Genomic DNA, 21,698 nt, shown 5'->3' on the forward strand with positions numbered 1-21,698 from the left:
AAAATGGGAAGTATGGTCAGAAAATAAGATAATTAACTAGATTATTAACTAACCTCCCACAGATTATTTACTGGGGAGCAATGTGGATTACCTGTTAGAATCATCAAGAGGAACAGGTGCCATTTTGAGTTTGACTTCAGGACGATGAGAATCACTGGCTATCATTTTGATCCTAAGTGGGCTCTCTTCTCTGAAGGTAGACTTTTCTCGGGCATCCAGATTCTTGTGTAGAGGGGGACTGTAATCAAAGAGGTCTTTGAGCTTTTCAGACTTTACCTGCTCAGGTGACTGAGTTTCTTTCTTTACTGTTATTCTCTCAGAATTTTTGTCGTCTTCCTTGTGCTTATCTTTTGCAGTGCTAGGCCTTTCCACTACATATCCAGTCTCTTTAAGTTTGTAATTTTTTTCTTCTCTAAATCCATCACTTTCTCTATTGCCTTTCAATGAAACTTTGGACTTGTACTTGGGTCCTTCCTCCTCAGTATTCCGATGAGACGTAGTAGCAAAATTTTTACCCTGATCTGCAAGAACTGACTTCCTGAACTGTCTATAATCCTCTGTCTCCTCTGTGTCATCCCCTTCTGAATCATTAAACTTTTGTTTTCCAGATTCCTTATCACTGAAGTAATCTAGAACTTCCTGATCTTCCCATTCTCCCTCTGTCCTCCCTTTCTCTGATCCTTTCTCCTTTGGAGCCTCTTTATCCCTGGTATTACCCCTATCAAGCAGGAATACTCTAGACTCTTCATCTGTGAACCTGTGAATAAGCAAAGAAGAGGATGGTAACTCTGGATTGCATTCATTCTGGACCACTTACATACTTAACTGTGCTTCCCAATATCACAGGGCCAGTAATTGGAGGAAGAAATCCTACTGAAAATTGCTTTTTTCAGATTCCACTTACAGAAAGCCTTAAAAGCATCCATAAAGCTTACGTGCTGGGTTTTTAAATAAATGCACACATTAAGACTTCTGAAGTTTAAAAAAAGTAAAGCCATTCTCAAAAACTTGTTTACTCATAGTTCACAATTCTGCACTAACAAATCCAAATTTTCACAGAGCTTAAGTTTAATTTTTGAGACTAAGAACTACTAAAAACTTTTCTGTAATACACTTATCTGATACTTAAAATATACTTATCTATTTAATATATTTATCTATTTGAATCTTACTTATGATTACACTCAAAATTTCACTCTTTAACATATCTACTAATATAAATAAGAGTTCAAAAGAGTGGACTTCAGTGTAGTTAATATTAGATGTTGCTATTCTATCTAAATCACAAAATAATTCATGTATATACTTTTCAGTAGAAAATGATTTCTGGCAATATTAAGTAGAAACTACATATCATTTCAATAAAAAAATTAATTTTAGGTTGGGAAGCACTAAAAAAATAAACAGCAAGCCTGCTGTATTTCCTTACTTAAAACCAACCATATTACCTTAGCAATCCATTTTCATTAAGCAATCTTTAGTAATGCTTAAAATTAGCATTTAGACCAAGCATCTCTCTGAAATGTTACTAGAGTCAATAAGAAATACCATTTATTATCTTTTCTACAGTCAGGAAGATTTATTAAAAATTGGCAGCTGGACTATTTATACTACCACACAAGAATATATAACTGCATTATTTTATGTAGGTCACATTATAATGATGAAGACAAAATAAGCTTTCAATGCTTTAACACTTTCAACTTCTCATTTACATTCTTAATTCTGGACTTAAAAAATGGATGAAATGAAAAGGAAGAGCATGAATTATCTTCATAAACATTAGAACACTTTACAATCAACTTGGAATTATTTTATAAAAAGAAAGAAGTCACGAGTAAAAATACTTAAATACACATCACAATGCAATTTTAAAACATAAATCCAAACAGAATTCAGAGAAATATTACTATTATGATCTAAATTCTCTTAACTCTTACCTTTTTAAGAATTTTCCTGTCTTTGCAGTTTCCTGATCTCCACCATCAGGATAAAATGAGGAACGTCCCCTAGCCTCATCTCTTGGAGCATTCTGTGGTGTGATTGTCTTTGCAGGGCTTCTTCGTGAAGGGATGTGATGAATTGGACTATTCTGAGAAGGGCTGTATCTACTTGATCCATTTCCAACAGAACCAGACCCAGATCTTTCAGGACTATGCTGAATGGAATGTGAATGCTGAGAGGGTGTGTTTTTTGCAGAGTGTACTGTACTGAGCATGGGGGCATCAGAGCAAGATGAACTCTGACTAGGTGGTGTAGCAATTGGTGAAGGACTATGGGGCGATCTGGGGCTATTATCATAAGCTGAAAGGCCAGGCCAAATATCACCAGATGTGGCCGATGATTTATTAAACTCATCAATAGATTCAGACGGGTCGTGTTCAAATGTATCTTTCGGTTCCTCCTGTGATTTATTTTTCAAAGGACTCTCTTCTTGAGGTTCCCCTTCAGCTTTTTTGGTTTGTTTTTCCTGAGACCCTCGTCTTTTAGAGACAGGAGACTTGCTATAAGGGGACGAAGAACGAGAAGAGGATGATCTTGGAGACCTAGAGGATCTATATGATCGGCGAGATCTGCTTCGGGATCTTTGAGAAGAAACGGATCTTCTTTTTGGACTCCTGGAACGTGAACGACCTCGTCGAGGACTCCTAGAGTGTCTTCTATTCCAAACAGGTCTATAACCACCTCGATGGTATCTACCTCCTCCTCCTTGATAATACCCTCTACCCCTTCCTCTGTATCCATAAGGTCGTCTCATTCCTCTATTATTTCTGTAATCTCGACGATAATCTCTAGAATAAATTCGATCTCTACTACGAGATCTTGAATACGTCCTGGAACGAGACCTAGAACTAAAAATGAAATAAATATCAATGAAAGAAAAATAAACTATTCCACCGTACCATTCTGATTGAATATATTATGTAAATAAGATGTCAAAGCTAAAAATGTATTTTTTTAAAAAAAAAACCCTCATTTATATAAAAGTTAAAGGTTATTATTTTCAATGAAGAACATCTCAATTCTAAGGTACATATCGAGAACGGGGGAAAAAGTGACATCCAACAATAGGACACACTAACACATCACATTCATGCAGGCACTTAAAGTGGTAATGTCAAAAGAATACATAATGCCATGGAAGAATATTCATTAGTGGCTAAATGTATATGTAATAAAAAGCTAGGTCAAGAAAAATACTAAAGAAAAATCAGAAACTAACATTAATTCATAATAAGATCATGGTCATTTATTTTTAACTTATAGTTTCTATTTTCCATGCTAAGTATGTATTACCATTTAAGAAAAACCACCAGAGTCAATCATTTTTATATAAAAGAATAAACCTATTGAGACCTCAGAGTCCGAAACAAGAAACTATGAAATAGTATACAAAGATTGTTTACTGCCAAATAATTCTTACATTATCCAATTCATCTCTTAACATTACAACAGTTTCCCTTTATCGGTAGGAAATTCATTCAAAGTTTCCCCAGTGAACTAATTCTAAACAACAGATCCACTCACAGGGTTCTTGGAGACTAAAACATGTTAATGAATTTAGTACTCTGCCTATGTAAGCAATCCATAACTGTTAGCTGGTATGATTATTATAATTTAAAGAGGCAAAAGCACAGTAATTCACCTGTATCTCTTCTTTCTTGAGTGTGATCTTGATCTTGATCGAGAACTAGACTGTGATCTAGACTTTGATCTTGAAGAATGTGATCTAGAATTGGAGCGACCCATTTCTTTTCTCCTAGGCAAATGAGAGGGCAAAAAAGGTTAAAATCACAATGCAAGAGAAGTAGTTTCTATTATTTAACTTATCTTCAGATACAAATTTAAATTTATAAAACATTAAGTTTCTCAAAGGATATTACCCATCATTATTCAAGTGAGTACTAAGTCAATTATCCCTAACTAAAACTGTATTTGCACCTGCATGGCAGGTATTGTAAAGACACAACAGAAGATTTCTATGGACTTTTCCACTTATGTGCCTCAATCCAAAAAAAGGCAGCAGCTGCAGAAGTCAGAAAGAGCAATGACATCAGACTGCAGCAGTACGTTAGATGTTATTCCATGCCCAATACAAATGCCTACCTCTCCTGTAAAAAAGATAAATAATATCAGAGTATTACAGATAACAAACCTGGAAAGAAAATACAAATGACATAATATTAAAAAACAGAGTAAACCTACCCAGCTGTCATCATAAGTGCTTTATGGCTTTGAAATGGGACTAAAGTGCCCACTCCATGTATGCAATATTGCTTGGAATGGTGATGGATAAGTCTCCTAGTAGAATAAAGGTCATTAAGTCTCTTAACAGCTGGAGCTCAAAGCTCTGCTTTCAACAGTCATGACTGTAGAAATAAAAATGGACTTATGTGACAATGCCTAGTTCACCCTGTAGCTTTCTGGTGAAAAGATGAAAAAGGATAAAAGAAACTAAAGAGATTGCTGCAAGAAGAGATTGGGACGGCAAGAAAAAGAGAACCTGTACACCAATATTCTAACTTTTCTAAATACTAGCTAGTATCTAATGCAACAATCAGACCTCACGAAATCAGTAACAGGACTGATTTATAAGATCTACTCTTTACAAAATTAAACCTACACATCTCCCAAGTTTATTCCTGCTACAACTATTTTCAAATTTTCACTAATTTACACAAAATTAAGTATTTTTTCCCAAAAAAATCAACTCACTAAACTTTCCTAATAGCCTGCAATTGCCATGTATTTAAACCATTTTGACCTAATTAAGACTTTGCTCAGTATTATGAAAGTTTTTGAAAAGTACTGAGATAAACTAGAGGAGGCAATGATGTCTGCATACTTCCTCACCAAAAAAGCCACATAAATGACAAATTCAATGGGTTTCAAATAAATATTTATTCTAAAATAAAACACAACTGTCTTCAAAGAGACAAACACCAGCTTCATCTTCTCTCACTCTTAATTCCAAGTGAGTTATGATATAAAGACAGTACCTTCCTCAGAGATGTAGAGAGGATTAAATGAGTTGATACATGTAGTATTCTTAAAACAATTTTCAGCACATAATAAGCAATCAAACCTAACTTTAACACCCATGTAAAGGGGAAAAAGTTAAGTTATGGAACTCCTCTTGTATGCATAAAAGATAAGTTAAATAAGCAGAGCTATTTTGTCCTGATTATTTTTGAATGACTGTGTGTTTTGAGTCTTTAAGTAGATGTGTTTATAAAAGTAGAAGCAGATACACAACCTAGAAATAAAAGAGAATCTTTTCCCTAAAACTTTAAAAATCTGGCTTACTTCATACAAGTCACCATAACAAAAGTTTCAGACCATATCACTTTTAATCGGTCTAAATCATTAGGTTCAGAAGTCACATTTTCTTTAAAAAGTCCAAACTTCAGACTAGAAAAACTAATCATCTACCTTGGGTTTTATGCAGGATCAAGCAGTCAACTGAAGTCTTTGAGATACTGTAAGATTCTTCCTGGAGAGAATGTTCTGAGAAATTAAATTCCTAGCAAAGATAAAAAAAAAAATTTGAATTATGATATAAAATCCACTATTTACAACATATTACCACTCAGCACTGCAATAAACTCTTAATAAAGGCACTAAATATTTCAGGAACAGAATACTGAATCAGGAAATAAGTTTTTAACCATAAAAGCTTAAAGAAATTTAACTTTTGTTTTAATCAGAATGCAGCAGTGCATTATGAAACTCCAGCACCTTTAATTCAAGCACTTGAGTTCTAATTTTAGCAATCTGGGCTTTAGAAAACAGAAGCTATACTGTCATCCTATCAGAAAATTCCAAAGTGGTTAGCGTAAGTGGCCATCTTGGTATATCAAAACATGTTATGTATCTATAGTAAGGGTTTCCCTTACAGCTCAGTCGGCAAAGAACCTGCCTGCAATGCAGGAGACCTGGGTTCGATCCCTGGGTCAGGAAGATCCCCTGGAGAAGGAAACTGCAAACCACTCCAGTATTCTTGCCTGGAGAATCCCATGGACAGAAGAGCCTGGCAGGCTACAGTCCATGGGTCGCAGGAGTTGGACACAACTTAGCGACCCAACTACTACCATCTACAGTTAGTATTCATAATGCTACAGTTTATAACAACTATAGTATGAGTTTACTTTAATGCTATTTACCTTATTTTCTCCTGACCACTTCCTTTCATATAGTTCAGTTTCATTTGAAGCCGATTTTTAAAGTTAATGTAACAACCATCATAGTAACTCTAGTAATTCTGTGCCTAAATGCATTTTGATATATATACCAGATGTTTCAAAAAAAAAAAAAAAAAAAAGACCAGCCAGTAGATGAAACAAGTATCAACTGGAAGCCAGAGCTCTTCCTAAACTAATTTACATTACTAAGCAAATAGATTTAAGTTATACACAAAGTGTTAAGCAGTTTCAGTATTTACTGACATGCTTAGCCTTATGAGTAATATTCAGTTATTATCAATTATGGGGCTTCCCAGGTGGCCCTAGTAGTAAAGAACCTGCCTGCAATGCAGGAGACACGTTTGTTCCCTAGGTCAGGAAGATCCCCTGGAGGACAGCATAGCAATCTACTCTAGTATTCTTGCCTGGAGAATCCCATGGACAGAGGAGCCTGGAGGGCTACAGTCCATGGGGCCACAAAGAGTCAGACATGACTGAAATGACTTAGCACACATTTTCAGCTATGTACAAAGCATAGTCAAAACTACGAGGGGATCAGAAACTAAACAATACAAAATTGTATGTGACTATACTCAAGGAATTAATAAATCAGTTTAAGTCGGAAAAAAACCCCACATTAATATCTGTCCTATCAAATTATTGATCCAATGAAAAAAATGTAATAAAAATGAAAACACAAAGTAGAAGAAATAAGATTAAACTGGTAAAACAAGAACATGTCCCCTAAATATTTATACATGGCCTTACAAGCTAAGGGAATTATTTTAAAGATAGGAAGAAAGAATAGAAACCTAGCAAGTATGGGAAATATAGCAAAATAAAAATAAGCAAAAACAAAAGAACATAGATACATTAACAGCAAGATTTCTAAAGTATTCCTATGTTTAGTTTTAAAAATATTAGATCCCCCAAGTGGGCAGAGAAAAACTCTCATCTTTTAAACTGATAGGCTGTTATGAAACTTTATTCTAACCGAGAAGTCCAATACTACTGATTCACTGCTGGAAGTGATACAAGGCTCATTTTAACCAACACTTACCCCCAAACAATTCTAAAAGGCTTATTTTAGTTTCTGTATATCCAAAGAAGAACCAATTGCCAAGTCTCTCTTTACTCCAAGTCATGATTTTCTGAAGTACCAAGAAAATGTATGCTAGAAACAGCAAAGTGAGGGAAAAGGGGCTGTAGACTGTTAGCCTAGCAGATGTACCTTCTTATTCACGATCGATGAATATATTCCAGCATCCATACCAAAAACTCAATGATCATATATAAAATATGACACATAATACGTTAATGATATACATTACAAATTAACATTTAATACTGTTGATATTTAAGATAGTACAAAGATTGTAATCAGCTTGCCTTTTTTTCTATTTTAAACGGAAGTCTATATACAAAGCACTGTGTTATATATTATGGGAGACACAACAGGTCCCTGCCAAGTCACTGTCCGACTCTGTGCGACCCCACAGACGGCAGCCCACCAGGCTCCCCCGTCCCTGGGATTCTCCAGGCAAGAACACTGGAGTGGGTTGCCATTTCCTTTTCCAATGCATGAAAGTGAAAAGTGGAAGTGAAGTTGCTCAGTCATATCTGACCCTCAGCAACCCCATGGACTGCAGCCTACCAGGCTCCTCCATCCATGGGATTTTCCAGGCAAGAGTACTGGAGTGGGGTGCCATTGCCTTCTCTGAAGAACTGTGCTAGGTGACTTTAAATAAAATTACCTTATTTAATCCTTATAATCTCATAAACTACATATTTAACCCCACCTTTCAGATGAATTTAAGCTTTCATAATTCATATGAATTTAAACAAAGGAGACTATCAGAAGCCAGACACTACTACTGCAGGAAATACAGCACTTTAAGTGAGACATTAAGTTCCCTTCTCTGTTGGAGCTTACGTTCAAGCTAGGGGAAGAGAGAAACCAAAGAACACAAAGTGATGTCAAGAGATGGAGAGGAGGACTACTACAGTGGAACCTTGAACCATCTTTAAAAAGGTAACAGTTAAGTTAAAGAGAAGGAACACTGCAAAGATCCAAGAAAAGCATTCTAGGCAAAGGACACAAACTTAACCAATTCAAGACAAACCTGTAAGAAGGCTGAAGTACTGTGATCAATGAGAAGGGTACAAGACAAGGCAGGAGACAGGAAAGGACTAAATCAAATAGCATCTAATAAGGAGGCCAGAGTAGAGTTGAGATTTTACTCTAACTGTAATGGGAAGGTCCTAGAAGGTCTGATTAGGGAAGTGTCACCATCTTATTTATTTACATTTTAAGATGGCTGCTGTATAGAGCATGAACCACATGGAGCAAAGAAAAGGGAGACAAATTAGAAGGTTGAAGTAACAGTAAGTACTTGAGCCGAGTCTTAATTTTAGCATATTCAGGATGTGGGCTCCAAATTTTTGAAAACTACTGCTATTCATATCTTTAATAATCCTAAAAATACCTCCCATGACTATTACTCCAATTGACTAGGTTCAAAATTCTGATTTGACAATTAACCAGCTACCCAACTTTGGACAAATTACCTTAATCTCTTTCAGCTTCACTTTCCACAGATATAAAATAAAGCTAGTAACAGTACTTACTCATAGGCTTAAGATTAAATGTACTAAACTAATAAATGGAAATGACTTATCTGGCACATGGTCTGTATTCAAAGTTTATTAATTTCACTTCAAATGATTAATATTTTTGGCATAGCATTAATCAGCATAATTTAAAAAGTCAAGAAATGCTTAACAGGGTGTGAGGATGGCCAAGTGGTCTAAGGCTCCAAACTCAAGAAATGCTTAATGAGTGGAATTTTGCTTTAAAATACTCCAGAAAAATGGAATTTGAAAAAGAACAGATTTCACATGTATAACTGAATCACTTTACTGTACACCTGAAGCTAACATAACAATGTTAATCACCTATACTCCAATATAAAATAATTTTTAAGCACTCTCCAAAAAAAGCAAATAATGTTAAAGTTGGTAAATGCTGATAATCATTAAGCCTAAATAACAGTTCAATATTCTACTTTTGTGCTTGAATATTTCCTTAAGAAAAAGCTTAAAAAAAAAAAAAAGGTTTAGTCACAAATTTTCAGTTCTGTGTCCAGCTCCTTGTCAGCCTGCTTTAGAAAAAAGCATGCAGAACTGAGAAAAAGAATACCTGTATTCCAGACCAGATTGTGCCACTCCCTGCTTCATGTGGCCCTAAAAAGTTTTCTACATTTTTTGGCCTCCTCCTAGTATTCGCTTGCTCCTTGCAAGAAAAGCTGTGATTAACCTAGACAGCATATTAAAAAGCAGAGATATTACTTTGCCAACAAAGGTCCGTCTAGTCAAAGCTACTGTTTTTCCAGTAGTCATGTACGGATCTGAGTGCTGGACTGGAAAGAAAGCAGAGCGCCAAAGAATTGATGCTTTGGCATCAATGAAGACTCTTGGAATGAAAGGAGATCCAATCAGTCTATCCTAAAAGAAACCAGCCCTGAATATTCATTGGAAGGACTGATACTGAAGCTGAAACTCCAATACTTTGGCCACCTGACGCGAAGAATGGACTCATTGGAAAAGACCCTGATGCTGGGAAAGATTGAAGGCAGGAGGAGAAGAGGGTGACAGAGGATGAGATGGTTGGATGGCATCACCGACTCGATGGACACGAGTATGAGTAAGCTCCAGGAGTTGGTGGTGGACTGGGAAGCCTGGCGTGCTGCAGTCCATAGGGTTGCAAAGAGTCGGACACAACTGAGTGCCTGAGCTGAACTAGTATATGCAGAAATACTAGATCAAGTTGAAGGTTTGAAAATTCCAAAATAACACACAAATGTCAACCTGTATTATTATTACATTAATGTTTGTAGACTTTTTTTCCAGCTGGGGGCAAAGAAAATATTAAATACTTAGTATCAAACACTGGACTGGTTCCAAAATGGGAAAGGAGTACTACATCAAGGCTGTATATTGTCACCCTGCTTATTTAACTTCTATGCAGAGTACATCATGCAAAGCGCCAGGATGGATGAAACACAAGCTGGAATCAAGATTGCACGGAGAAATATCAATAACCTCAGATATGCAGATGAGACCACCCTTATGGCAGAAAGCAAAGAAGAACTAAAGACCCTCTTGATGAAAGTGAGAGAGTGAAAAAGTTGGCTTAAAACTCAACATTGAAAAATGGAAGATCATGGCATCCAATCCCATCACTTCATGGCAAATAGATGGGGAAACCACGGTAACAGACTTTATATTTTCTTGGGCTCCAAAACCACTGCAGATGGTGACTGCATCCATGAAATTAAAAGATGCTTGCTCCTTAGAAGAAAAGCTATGACCAACCTGGACAGCATTATTAAAAAGCAGAGGACATTATTTTGCCAACAAAGGTCCATCTATTCAAAGCTAGGGTTTTTCCGGTAGTCATGAATGGATGTGAGAACTGGACCATAAAGAAGGCTGAGCATGGAAGAACTGATGCTTTTGAACTGTGGTGTTGGAGAAGACTCGAGGGACCCTGGACTGCCAGGAGATCCAACCAGTCAATCCTAAAGGAAATAGTCCTGAATATTCATGGAAAGGACTGAAGGAAGCTCCAACACTTAGGCCACCTGATACGAAAGAGCTGATTTCATTAGAAAAGACCCTGATGCTGGGAAAGAGTGAAGAAGGCAGGAGGAGAAGGGTATGACAGAAGACGAGATGGTTCGATGGCATCACCCATTCAACATACATGGATTTGAGCAAGCTCTGGGAGATGGTGAGGACAGGGAAGCCTGGTGTGCTGCAATCCATGGGGGTCGCAAATAGTTGGACACGACTGAACAACTGAACAACGTTTGTAGACTTTTTTCCAGCTGGGGGCAAAGAAAATATTAACTACTTAACATTCTGGGGCTGAGCTGGAGGAGTTGCTTGTATATTCTCGAGATTAGTTGTTTGTCAGTTGCTTCATTTGCTATTATCTTCTCCCATTCTGAAGGCTGTCTTTTCACCTTGCTAATAGTTTCCTTTGATGTGCAGAAGCTTTTAAGGTTAATTAGGTCCCATTTGTTTATTTTTGCTTTTATTTCCAATATTCTGGGAGGTGGGTCATAGAGGATCCTGCTGTGATGTATGTCAGAGAGTGTTTTGCCTATGTTCTCCTCTAGGAGTTTTATAGTTTCTGGTCTTACGTTTAGATCTTTAATCCATTTTGAGTTTATTTTTGTGTATGGTGTTAGAACTCAAGCTCAACTCCAGAAAAATAAATGACCCAATCAAAAAATGGGCCAAAGAACTAAATAGACATTTCTCCAAAGAAGACATACAGATGGCTAACAAACACATGAAAAGATGCTCAACATCACTCATTATCAGAGAAATGCAAATCAAAACCACTATGAGATACCATTTCACACCAGTCAGAATGGCTGCGATCCAAAAGTCTACAAGTAATAAATGCTGGAGAGGGTGTGGAGAAAAGGGAACCCTCTTACACTGTTGGTGGGAATGCAAACTAATACAGCCACTATGGAGAACAGTGGGGAGATTCCTTAAAAAACTGGAAATAGACATGCCTTATGATCCAGCAATCCCACTGCTGGGCATACACACTGAGAAAACCAGAAGGGAAAGAGACACGAGTACCCCAATGTTCATCGCAGCACTGTTTATAATAGCCAGGACATGGAAGCAACCTAGATGTCCATCAGCAGATGAATGGATAAGAAAGCTGTGGTACATATACACAATGGAGTATTATTCAGCCATTAAAAAGAATACATTTGAATCAGTTCTAATGAGGTGGATGAAACTGGAGCCTATTATCCAGAGTGAAATAAGCCAGAAAGAAAAACACCAATACAGTATACTAACGCATATATATGGAATTTAGAAAGATGGTAACAATAACCCTGTGTACGAGACAGCAAAAGAGACACCGATGTATAGAACAGTCTTATGGACTCTGTGAGAGAGGGAGAGGGTGGGAAGATTTGGGAGACTGGCATTGAAACATGTAAAATATCATGTATGAAATGAGTTGCCAGTCCAGGTTCGATGCACGATACTGGATGCTTGGGGCTGGTGCACTGGGACGACCCGGAGGGATGGAATGGGGAGGGAGGAGGGAGGAGGGTTCAGGACGGGGAACACATGTGTGCCTGTGGCGGATTCATTTTGATATTTGGCAAATCTAGTGCGGTTATGTTAAGTTTAAAAATAAAATAGAATTTAAAAAATAAAAAAAAATAAAAATAAAAAAAAAAAAAACATTCTGGGGCTAACACTGACAACCACTGTTGAAGAAACTTCAACTGAAAAATGAACAAATTCATAACCTACGGCTATAACCCAAACATTTACACTTACCAGTCAGAGACTACTGGACTTCCCAATTCCCTTATCCACTTCTTTGTCACTTAATAAATCAGTGTAAATTACACAGCTGTGGTTGTTGTTCAGTTGCTAAGTCGTGTCTGACTCTGCCACCCCATTAACTGCCTCATGCCAGGCTTCCCTGTCCTTCCCCAATGATTCTGAATGCAGCTTCTGGAAAACCCTAATACAAAGTTCTATATATAATAGAAGTGAAAAGACTTTCCATTTCTATTAACGCAAGTTGTCACTCACATAGCTAATCTAGTAAAGGTAGCCGCCCATATTCAATACACTGAACTAAATCTGAGCCTACCCAAGTCACAAGTTTTCAGAGATCTATCTCCAAGTCCTGAAACACTACTGCTCTTCCAACTCAAGAATCAGCTCTAGCCAAAAAATTTCCTTTGCCACAATTATCTGAATCAAGGGGGATTCCCATGGCTACCACAATGTGACAATGAAAGTGTGGTATTCTTAAAACAAGATGCTAACTGCCATCAGTAGACAGGCTTTAGTTTACTCACCTAAAGTGAGTTATTTCGGACACACAATCCTTCCATTCAATTAGTTATCCAAAATTGTCTAGGATCACATAAAACTGCAAATAAACTGGTAGCGTTTCCTCCTATGTAAAGGTTCTTTGTCTAAACTGTAGCCCAACCATTCCAGCTATAGTCCAATCTGAATGAGAATTCACAGTGAGAGATAAACTGTTTTGCCTTTTAATATCTCCCAAATTTAAGAGGCGCTGCTGCACAAAAAAATGCAAGACTGAAAGAGCTAATCTCTGTATGTCATTTTTGGTCATATCTACCTCCAAATTTAATTTCAAGTTTTTTCACTTCTAAAATTATACATATATATATATATATACATATATAAAGTTTGACTTAGAAAAGTAGTTGCCAGTACTGCTGGATTCTGACAAGATACACCTTAAAATTTAAATAAAGCCAACCAAGGATTTATGATGGCAAAGTCCCTAACCTCAACTCACCACTCCCATCCATCCATTAATACCAGCAACCGCGGATGCAACTTTTCTAACAAGGTATAGTGGCTAAATCTGCATGAAGGACGTGGCTTAGCGGGTACTGCAGAACTGCCCTTTAGCCCCGGAGGTGGCAGGGCCGTCCTTACACCCATCGGCTGAGACCGCTGCCCAAGCTAGTAACTAGGCACCAAATCCTAGAGTCAAGAGTGCACTCTCGCTTCAAATCAGTTACCAGGGGAACCCGAAGAAAATTTTCCCGCAACCCAGAAAGCCGGAGGCGGATGCCGGGGTCAGAGAGCGCGGAACGAGATCCTAGGACAAACTAGAGAAACAAAATCAAGGCGTAAACCGACCGGGAGCTTGAAGCCTGGGAAAAGGAGGTAAAAGACGGAGCGAAAAGGGGTTAACCTACCCAAAGCACTTTGTTGCAGGTTAGTTATTTTGTCCAAGCCTCTCAGGCCGGAAAGAAAGGTGGCGATTCCAGCCAATGAGAAGCGAACACAAGTTGCACCTCGGACCGCCTGAAGAGCCGTAGGCGGAGAAGGGAGACAAGAGGAAGCGCGCGTGCGCCGGGGAGAGCTTTCAGTCGGCCACGCGCAGAGGTCCGGACTGAGGAAAATGGGGGAAGGGTTGAAAACGCAGATCTGCGCAAGCGCACGGAAGGCCGCGCGGTCTGTGGGTCTCGAGCCAGGCTCGCAGGCGCGCGCGCGCGCACGGTTCTCGCTGCTCACCCCACCCCCCACCTTTTCGGCCCGTAGTGCCTCGAAAGCCTGAGGGAAACTGGCTGGGAAACGCATAAATAACGGCGCAACGTTTCCTGGGCTCTCCTGTCACCGCCAACCCGCCACTACCAACAAAAGATTCAGTAATATTCATTCCTCCTCGATATTCACTGCCTTTTGAGTTATCTGGACGCAACGCAAGGCCTACCTGACACGCCGAAAGACGGTTCCCGGGACTTATCTCACCGGTAACTACACAGCGGCCATTTCCCCACTCAAGAACGGGAGGAAAACCATAGAGGTATCTTCGACGCGCTAGCTCCTCTCCGTCACTTCCGATTTGGGGCGTGGCCTCCGGTGCCGCTAAATATCTGACCAAGTCCCACCCACTCCACCGCCCTAAACCCGCTCTCCGGCCGCGGTAAAGATATTGCCTGAGGCTTTCTGGGAAGTCGCGTGGCTGGTCTCGCGCGATGATCTGGCGGCTCCGCCTTCCGGTCTTCATCAGCCGCCTCCGCCAGGGTGGCGGTAGAAAGTGGGCGGGGTGTTTTGGTGATGTGAGGTCGTAGTTCCACACCGGGGTATTCGCTGGTCTCTCTTGTTTGCATTGAGCGAACCCTCCGGACCTCGCTTGCCCCCACTTTTGCTCGTCTGGTCAATTTTTTCTGTGGGGCCAACTCTGACCAGGCCGGAAACAAAAGGATAATTTCACACTGAGGAAAAGACACGGACTCTATTAGCACACTGCGTCTCTCTGTGCCAGGAAGCGCCGAGTTTTTTCTCAGACGCCAAATGGAAACTAGAAGTGTCGCTTTTTGTTTGATAGAAAATATGCCAGACGCACTTAGAAAGTAGAAAAATGGCCACGATCTGCGTCCGTTTCTTGAGTAGCGTCACACCAACTCTCCCACCCGTACCGGAATTCACGCTGCAGTACTCCCAAGTGGCTTAGGCTGTCTTGGCGGTTTGCGTCAGAGGTTGCTTCTTGTCCTCGGACGTGGTTAAAGCATTACCACTTAGACGCCTCGAGACGTTGGTTTGAGCATAAAAATAAAGCAAAACACGAAGCTTAACGATCAGTTGTGCTGGTCCAGAAACAACCTAATCTGCCAAAAATATAAACCAGATTATGAATAAGGGAAGCCACCTTTTTTCATTTGGATAAAATTTCAAATAAGAGTCATAGCACATTTTCTATTAAGACTTAGCTGCGCGTAATTCCTTAGGGCCTAAAATCGTTATTACTTTGTTGTTAAGGGACCTGAACTGCCTGAAAGGATTTAAGAGTTCTAATTAGTAACCAGTCTTCTGTCGGTAAATGCAGTCCAGTATGGGGCCCTAGCCATGGATTTAATACTGTGCTTAGGGCATTCTCTCATCACAATCCAATTTACGAGCTCAACTAGAAAAAATACCTCATTTTTATGGGATGTATTCTCGGTTATTTCTTGTACAGCCTGCCCCTCAACCCCTCACCACTGTCAGAATGTGGAAGCAGGAATCTCTGGCCTATGTCGTGCACTGATAAGTCCCAAGCATTCAGCAGGTGCTCAATAAATATTTGTTGAGTGGATAAACTATATTAAAAGAAAAAAAGGAAAAGCCGTTGATGGCTCAATACAACTACTATTCTGCAAGTAAGGGAGGGGGTTGATTGAAAGCTAAAAGCCCTTACCCGTTATATCAGGATAAACCACAATCTGACAAGAGTGCTTTATAAGCTAGGATATTTTAAGCGTTTCTCTGCAATTCTGTTGCGAATGCATTGAAAACGAAGTCATGTTGCTATCTGAGGCAGTATAACTGCTTTTAAATAACCTGAGGTAATAACTAAGTAGAAGAGACATTGGAACAAATCCTTTAATAAAAAGCAATCCAGGCTTCTTTTGAATTAGGTTCATTTGATATATGACACTTTTATCAACCTCCAAAATTAGAGGATATTGAATTTAGATCATGTTTTATGTACTTCACTGTATTGTTTTCTTTTACTTTCAAAACCTGACATTCCACCAATAGAGTTCCATTCTTTGTAATGGAACTTTTTACCCTGTTGAAAATACAAAGAAGGTGGAGAGGAACATGAGAAAATCAAGAGCCCATTTAACAAAAGGACATTGTATAAAAATAGAAATTTTCCCAAGAAGAAATAGTAATTGTAAACAAATGACCAACCTTAATAAGATAAATGCCTACAAAAAGAATAATCAGTAAGCTAAATTTAACTTATAGGTCATTGGCAGTTTACTCTATGTTTATAAAACTCTTTCCTTAGGGTTTTGGTTTGTTTAATTTAAGGTAACTTGAAAGAGAGAACAAGAAAGGACTTGTTATCTGAAAATGGTGTTGGAAGGTTAGACTTGGAAGGCAGACTCCCTCCTTCTACTGGTTTTGTTTGTCTTTTTAGGCTGAACAACATTGGAACTGTTTTCTCATTTGGGGAAATTAAAGTTGAAGGGGAATTTGGAGGGCGTGTTCCCACTCCCTGAGAATAGTAACTGTTGCTAACCCGTTAGTAGTGGGAAGCAGGCAAAACAAACTTGGGCCAAAAGAGTAGGTTATGTAGGCTGGGGGGCTGTGAGTGGTTGGCTATTGTTTCTGCTACCTCCTCATTTCCTATCCTTCCCAAGGCTTTGTATTGATTCCTTTTTTTGTGTGTGTGTGATAAAATGTATCCTGATACTTGGAGCTAGCTGGTATTTCAGTAAATTTCTGAATGAGCTAACCAGAGTTGGTTTCTGTTGCTCACAAACAAGAACCCTCAACTGCATGCTCTGTTTTGGGTAGAGACATTTTCTATTTATGAGGACATTTTCCCAAATGGTCTGGCATTTTTCCATATCTGTACAATTGAAATAAATGGTTCCCCTTGCCAAATCTATTTTACTTCCTACTGGTGAGCACAAGTTGACTGGGTTTTTCCCCCCCTGCTCTTTCTATCCTCTGTTTGCCTGCTACGAACATGGAAGTTGTTTTTTCCCCAAGATTTAAAATTACCAAAATTATATATTCAAGAATTATTTAGTACACTATTGTTCTTTAATATTCATTTCAAAAAAATTGAAATATCAAAATATGACTGTTAAGCATTGTTCTTAAGTCCCACCAAGATTAATGTGCATCTTTCTCGCAAAGATTATTGCAATAAATGTAATACTTTCAAAGTTTTCATAAGAAATATTTGCCCACAGATTATGCCAGCTAGCTATTTAATCTAGCTATTAAAGAGCAGAGAGGAAAGGCCACCAAACGTGAGGTAATGGAATTATTATTAGATTTATCACCAAAAACCATTTCTTCCTTGAGATAGGTTATAGGAAGAGCAGAACGTTCTTTGTTGAAATTCTTTAGGGTTCAGTCCTGAGTTATCTCTTGTCTCTCTATATCTGTCATCCTGTGATTTTAAGTATCATCTTTGTACTTTATCTCAAAGCTGGAATTCTCCTTTGAACCACAGACCCGCACATATTTGACTTCATACCTTGTCTTTCTTCTTGGAGGTTTCACACACATCTCAAACCTAATATTAAGAATGTAATTCCTGGGACTTCCCTGGTGATCCAGTGGCTAAAACTAAATTGGTTTAGTTTTAAATGCTCCCAGTGCAGGAGGTCTGAATTTGTCCCTGGTTGGGGAACTAGATCCTGCATGCTGAAACTAAGACCCAGTGCATCTAAATAAATAAATAAGTAAAAATGTTAGAAAAAAATGAAATTTCTAATTTCCTTTCTTTCTCCCAACCTGTTTATTCTTTCCTTCCCTATTATTCTCTCCAATCTTCCCAACTATTGTAACACTATCAAAATCCAGTGAATTAAGGTCAAAACCTAGGGAGCAACACTATTTCCTCTTTCCCTGAATTTCTAATCCAATAAATCAGCTGAGACCTGTCAATCCATTTCCAAAATACATTTACAATTATTTGCATTTTCCTTTTCTCACGATGATCATTGTTATCTCACTTAAACTACTAAAACAGCCTCCTAGCTGGTCTCCCTGCCCACTGTCAATCCATTTCTCAGAGAGAGCCGCTTGAATGATCCCTTTCAAATAAATCATGCCATATCTCTGATTACAATGTTAACCTTCCACTGCAGCTGGATTGAAATCCAAACTACTTATGTAGCTTATCCACTATATATCCATAACCACTTACGTACCACGACCTGCACTTATCTATTTATTCTCACCTGAAACCACCTTCCTCTTGATTAATTATGTTCACTACCACTCTTTCCATTCCAGAAACAGAAGGCGATCTTTTCTACTCCAGGGAATTTCAGCATTTATACATTTATTTAAAGAGGAGGAGGAACCAGTAAGGAGATTGAGAAAAAACAGCCAGGGAGGTAGAAGACAAATAAAATCAAATGTAGTAGTTTCTCTGTTACTTTATAAAAAAAACGTAGCAGCTTTAAACAATAATTTCACAATGTCTTTGGGTCAGGAATCTGGAGGGGTTATCTGCATGATTCTGGCTCAGGGTCTCTCATGAAGTTGCAGTGAAGTTGTCAGCTGAGACTGCAAACATCTGAAGTCTAGAGATTCACTCCACAATCACTCATGTGAATGTTGGCAGGAGACCTCAGTTCCCAATCACATGGACCTCTACACGGGATGCCTCAGTGTCCTCATGCTATAGCTGGCTTCCCCCAGTTAATGATGGGAGAAAGGGGAGTCCAAGACAGAAGTTGTTACCTTTATAAGCTAATCTCAGAAGTGACACCATCACTCCACTATATTTTATTGGCTGTTCAGACCTAACCCTGGTGCAGTGTGAAAGCAGACTAAAGAAAGGTGTGGATACCAGGAAGTGGAGATCATTGGAGACCATCTCGGAGGTTGTCTTTGAAGCCAAGAGAAGCATGTGCTTAAGTGTATGAAGTCAAAAAGACAAGGACAATGGGCCTCTGTGCCACTTAGTCTGCAAGAAACACTACATGAGTGCAATAATTAACACCCAGCTGAACCGAACTGAATGAGAATTCTGAAACATAAGCAACTCCAGCACCTACCAGCTATTTCAACTCACATTCATCCTCTGTTCATGTTACAGCTTTCCTTCTGATTTCAGATTTCTCTCCTTCTGCCTCTTCACAACAGCTCACAGCTTTCTTGATACTCATTTCTACAGGTAAACCAGGTATTTTTAAAATAGTATTTTAGTATTTATGTGTTTCTTAACCACTTAACATGTATGAAACTCTGCTGCCATACTTGCTAGGTTCCTATTTTTTTTCACATGTAACTGATGAAGTTTTTGAGTATTATATCCTAAGTCTATTTTTGCCAAAAGCCCTGTGATTTTTATTGTTATTTTGCCTAGCACATTACCTTTTTTAAAACAATTTTTATTGAAGTGTAGTTGACTTACAAGGTTGTGTTAGTTTCAGATGTACAGCAAAGTAATTCAATCATATATACATATGTGTATATATAGGTGGCTACGTATATATATATACATTCTTTTTCAGATTCTTTTCCATTATAGGTTGTTGTTGATCGATCTCTAAGTCGTGTCCAACTCTTTGCAACCCCATGAACTGCAGCACACCAGGCTTCCCTGTCCTTCACTGTCTCCAAGAGTTTGCTCAAACTCATGTCAATTCAGTCAGTGATGCCATCCACCTCATCTTCTGTTACTCTTTTCTCTTGCTTTCACTTCTTTTTTGCCTTGGGAGAGTGACCTAAGAAAACAATGCTATGATTTATGTCAGAGCATGTTTTGCCTATATTCTCTTCTAGGAGTTTTATAGTATGTCTTTTTTTATTTTTAATATTTATTTATTTGGCTGTACTGAGTCTTAGTTGCAGCATGTAGAATCTTAGTTATGATGTGTCAAATCTTATTTCCCTGACCAGGGATCCAACCTGGGCCCCCTGCATTGAGAGCGTAGAGTCTTAGCCATTCTACCACCAGGCAAGTGTCATATGGTGTCATTCGTGGCTTATATTTAAGTCTTTAAGCCATTTTGAGTTTATTTTTGTGTATGATGTGAGGGAGTGTTCTAACCTCATTGATTTACCTGCAGCCGTCCAACTTTCCCAGCAGCCATCCAACTTTCCTAGCATTGCTTGCTAAAGAGATCGTCTTTTCTCAATTGTATATTCTTAACCTCTTTTGTCACAGATTGACTGTACATGTGTATGTTTATTTCTGGGCCCTAGCACATGAATTTTTATGAACACACATGTTTCACTATGGCAGAACTGACTATATAACATTCATTAAATAGTCCCAGTTTTAACAATAAGGAAATTGAACCTTGCAGAAGTAGAGTATCTTGCCAAAGTCACATGTCAACTAAATTTATCAAATGTCCATCCGGCTCTAAAGACTACCATCTTTTCACAGCAGTTTTAACCATGTAAATACTTTTAGTAGAGGTAACATTAGATCAACCTGACCTTGTGCTGTTCCTCTTATATGCAAGTTGGTTAATAGTTCCCATATATCTGATTCTAAGTAATAAGATACATAGTCTAGCATATGTACACATGCATATATATTTATCTGAACATTTCTCTTATTACCCTAAAGTAAACAAATTTAGAAATTTAAGGGACTTTTCTGGTGGTCCAGTGGCTAAGACTCTGCATTCCCAATTCAGGAAGCCAAGATCTGATCCTTAGTCAAAGAACTAGACTCCACATGCCACAAATAAGAATTCATATGCCACAACTAAAGATCCTGCATGCTGCAATGAAGATCTGCCTGATGCAGCCAAATAAATAAAATAAATTTTTAAAGAAATTTCAGTGTCCAAGTAATGATTAAATGGTCTTGATAGAGAAATGATGCATAATATATTTCTATCTTAAGTAGAACTGTAATTTTAAGTATTAATGTTTTATGTCTTTTCAAATTTCCTTTTGTATTTATGCATTTAAAGCACAAGATAAGTAATAACATTACCCTGACCTGCTGTACTTTCTCAGCAACGACATTGTTGGAATTATCCAGCTCTAACTCTAACATGGACCACGCATCACATGTACCACAAAACTATTCACGTTAGGGGAGGCTAAGTAGTTCCCAGATCTGGGCCACAGTTATATGCTGCACCAGGCTGTTCAAAAGGATAAATGTGAAATGAAAATCTATTTGAGGGTTTCAGGCTGATATATTTATTAGTGCCTTAAGAAAAGCCAAGACGGGGCGGGTAACAAAATGCACAGAAATTGTGAATTCATTGTGTCAAGGGGACTATAGGGTAATGATATCTGCATTCAAGCCTAGACAGCTCAAGGATGAATTTAAGGTGCATATTAACTGGAAATTAAGTGTTTACAGCATTAGAAAAATGAGACACTAAGGGTGTATACAATGGGATGACAGGTGTGGAAGAGGAAGCAGAATTAAATAATCTCTCTGAGAAGATGGCTCAGTTATAAATATATAAATTG

General features: G+C 38.4%; 1 protein-coding gene across 9 annotated transcripts in view; it reads right to left on the reverse strand.

Annotated features, from left to right (window-relative positions):
* BCLAF1 (BCL2 associated transcription factor 1) overlaps nucleotides 1–15,147 on the reverse strand; it is a 32,831-nt gene extending 17,684 nt beyond the window's left edge. Inside the window, exons 1-5 of one of the 9 annotated variants that reach the window (XR_008698353.1) lie at nucleotides 14,500–15,147; nucleotides 5,434–5,524; nucleotides 3,647–3,760; nucleotides 1,941–2,852; nucleotides 92–757 (exon numbers count right to left, since the gene is read on the reverse strand). Coding sequence is in view for 8 of the 9 variants with exons in the window: in XM_055535711.1 (XP_055391686.1) it covers nucleotides 92–757; nucleotides 1,941–2,852; nucleotides 3,647–3,750 (1,682 nt within the window). In the remaining variant the exon portion in view is untranslated. The remainder of the gene's footprint in view (nucleotides 1–91; nucleotides 758–1,940; nucleotides 2,853–3,646; nucleotides 3,761–5,433; nucleotides 5,525–14,499) is intronic. The other 8 variants (XM_055535712.1, XM_055535716.1, XM_055535710.1 and 5 more) reach the window with 8 other exon arrangements.
* Between the last annotated feature and the right edge of the window lie 6,551 nt (nucleotides 15,148–21,698).

Source organism: Bubalus kerabau, chromosome 9 (assembly GCF_029407905.1).
Source record: "Bubalus kerabau isolate K-KA32 ecotype Philippines breed swamp buffalo chromosome 9, PCC_UOA_SB_1v2, whole genome shotgun sequence".
Classification (NCBI taxonomy): domain Eukaryota; kingdom Metazoa; phylum Chordata; class Mammalia; order Artiodactyla; family Bovidae; genus Bubalus; species Bubalus kerabau.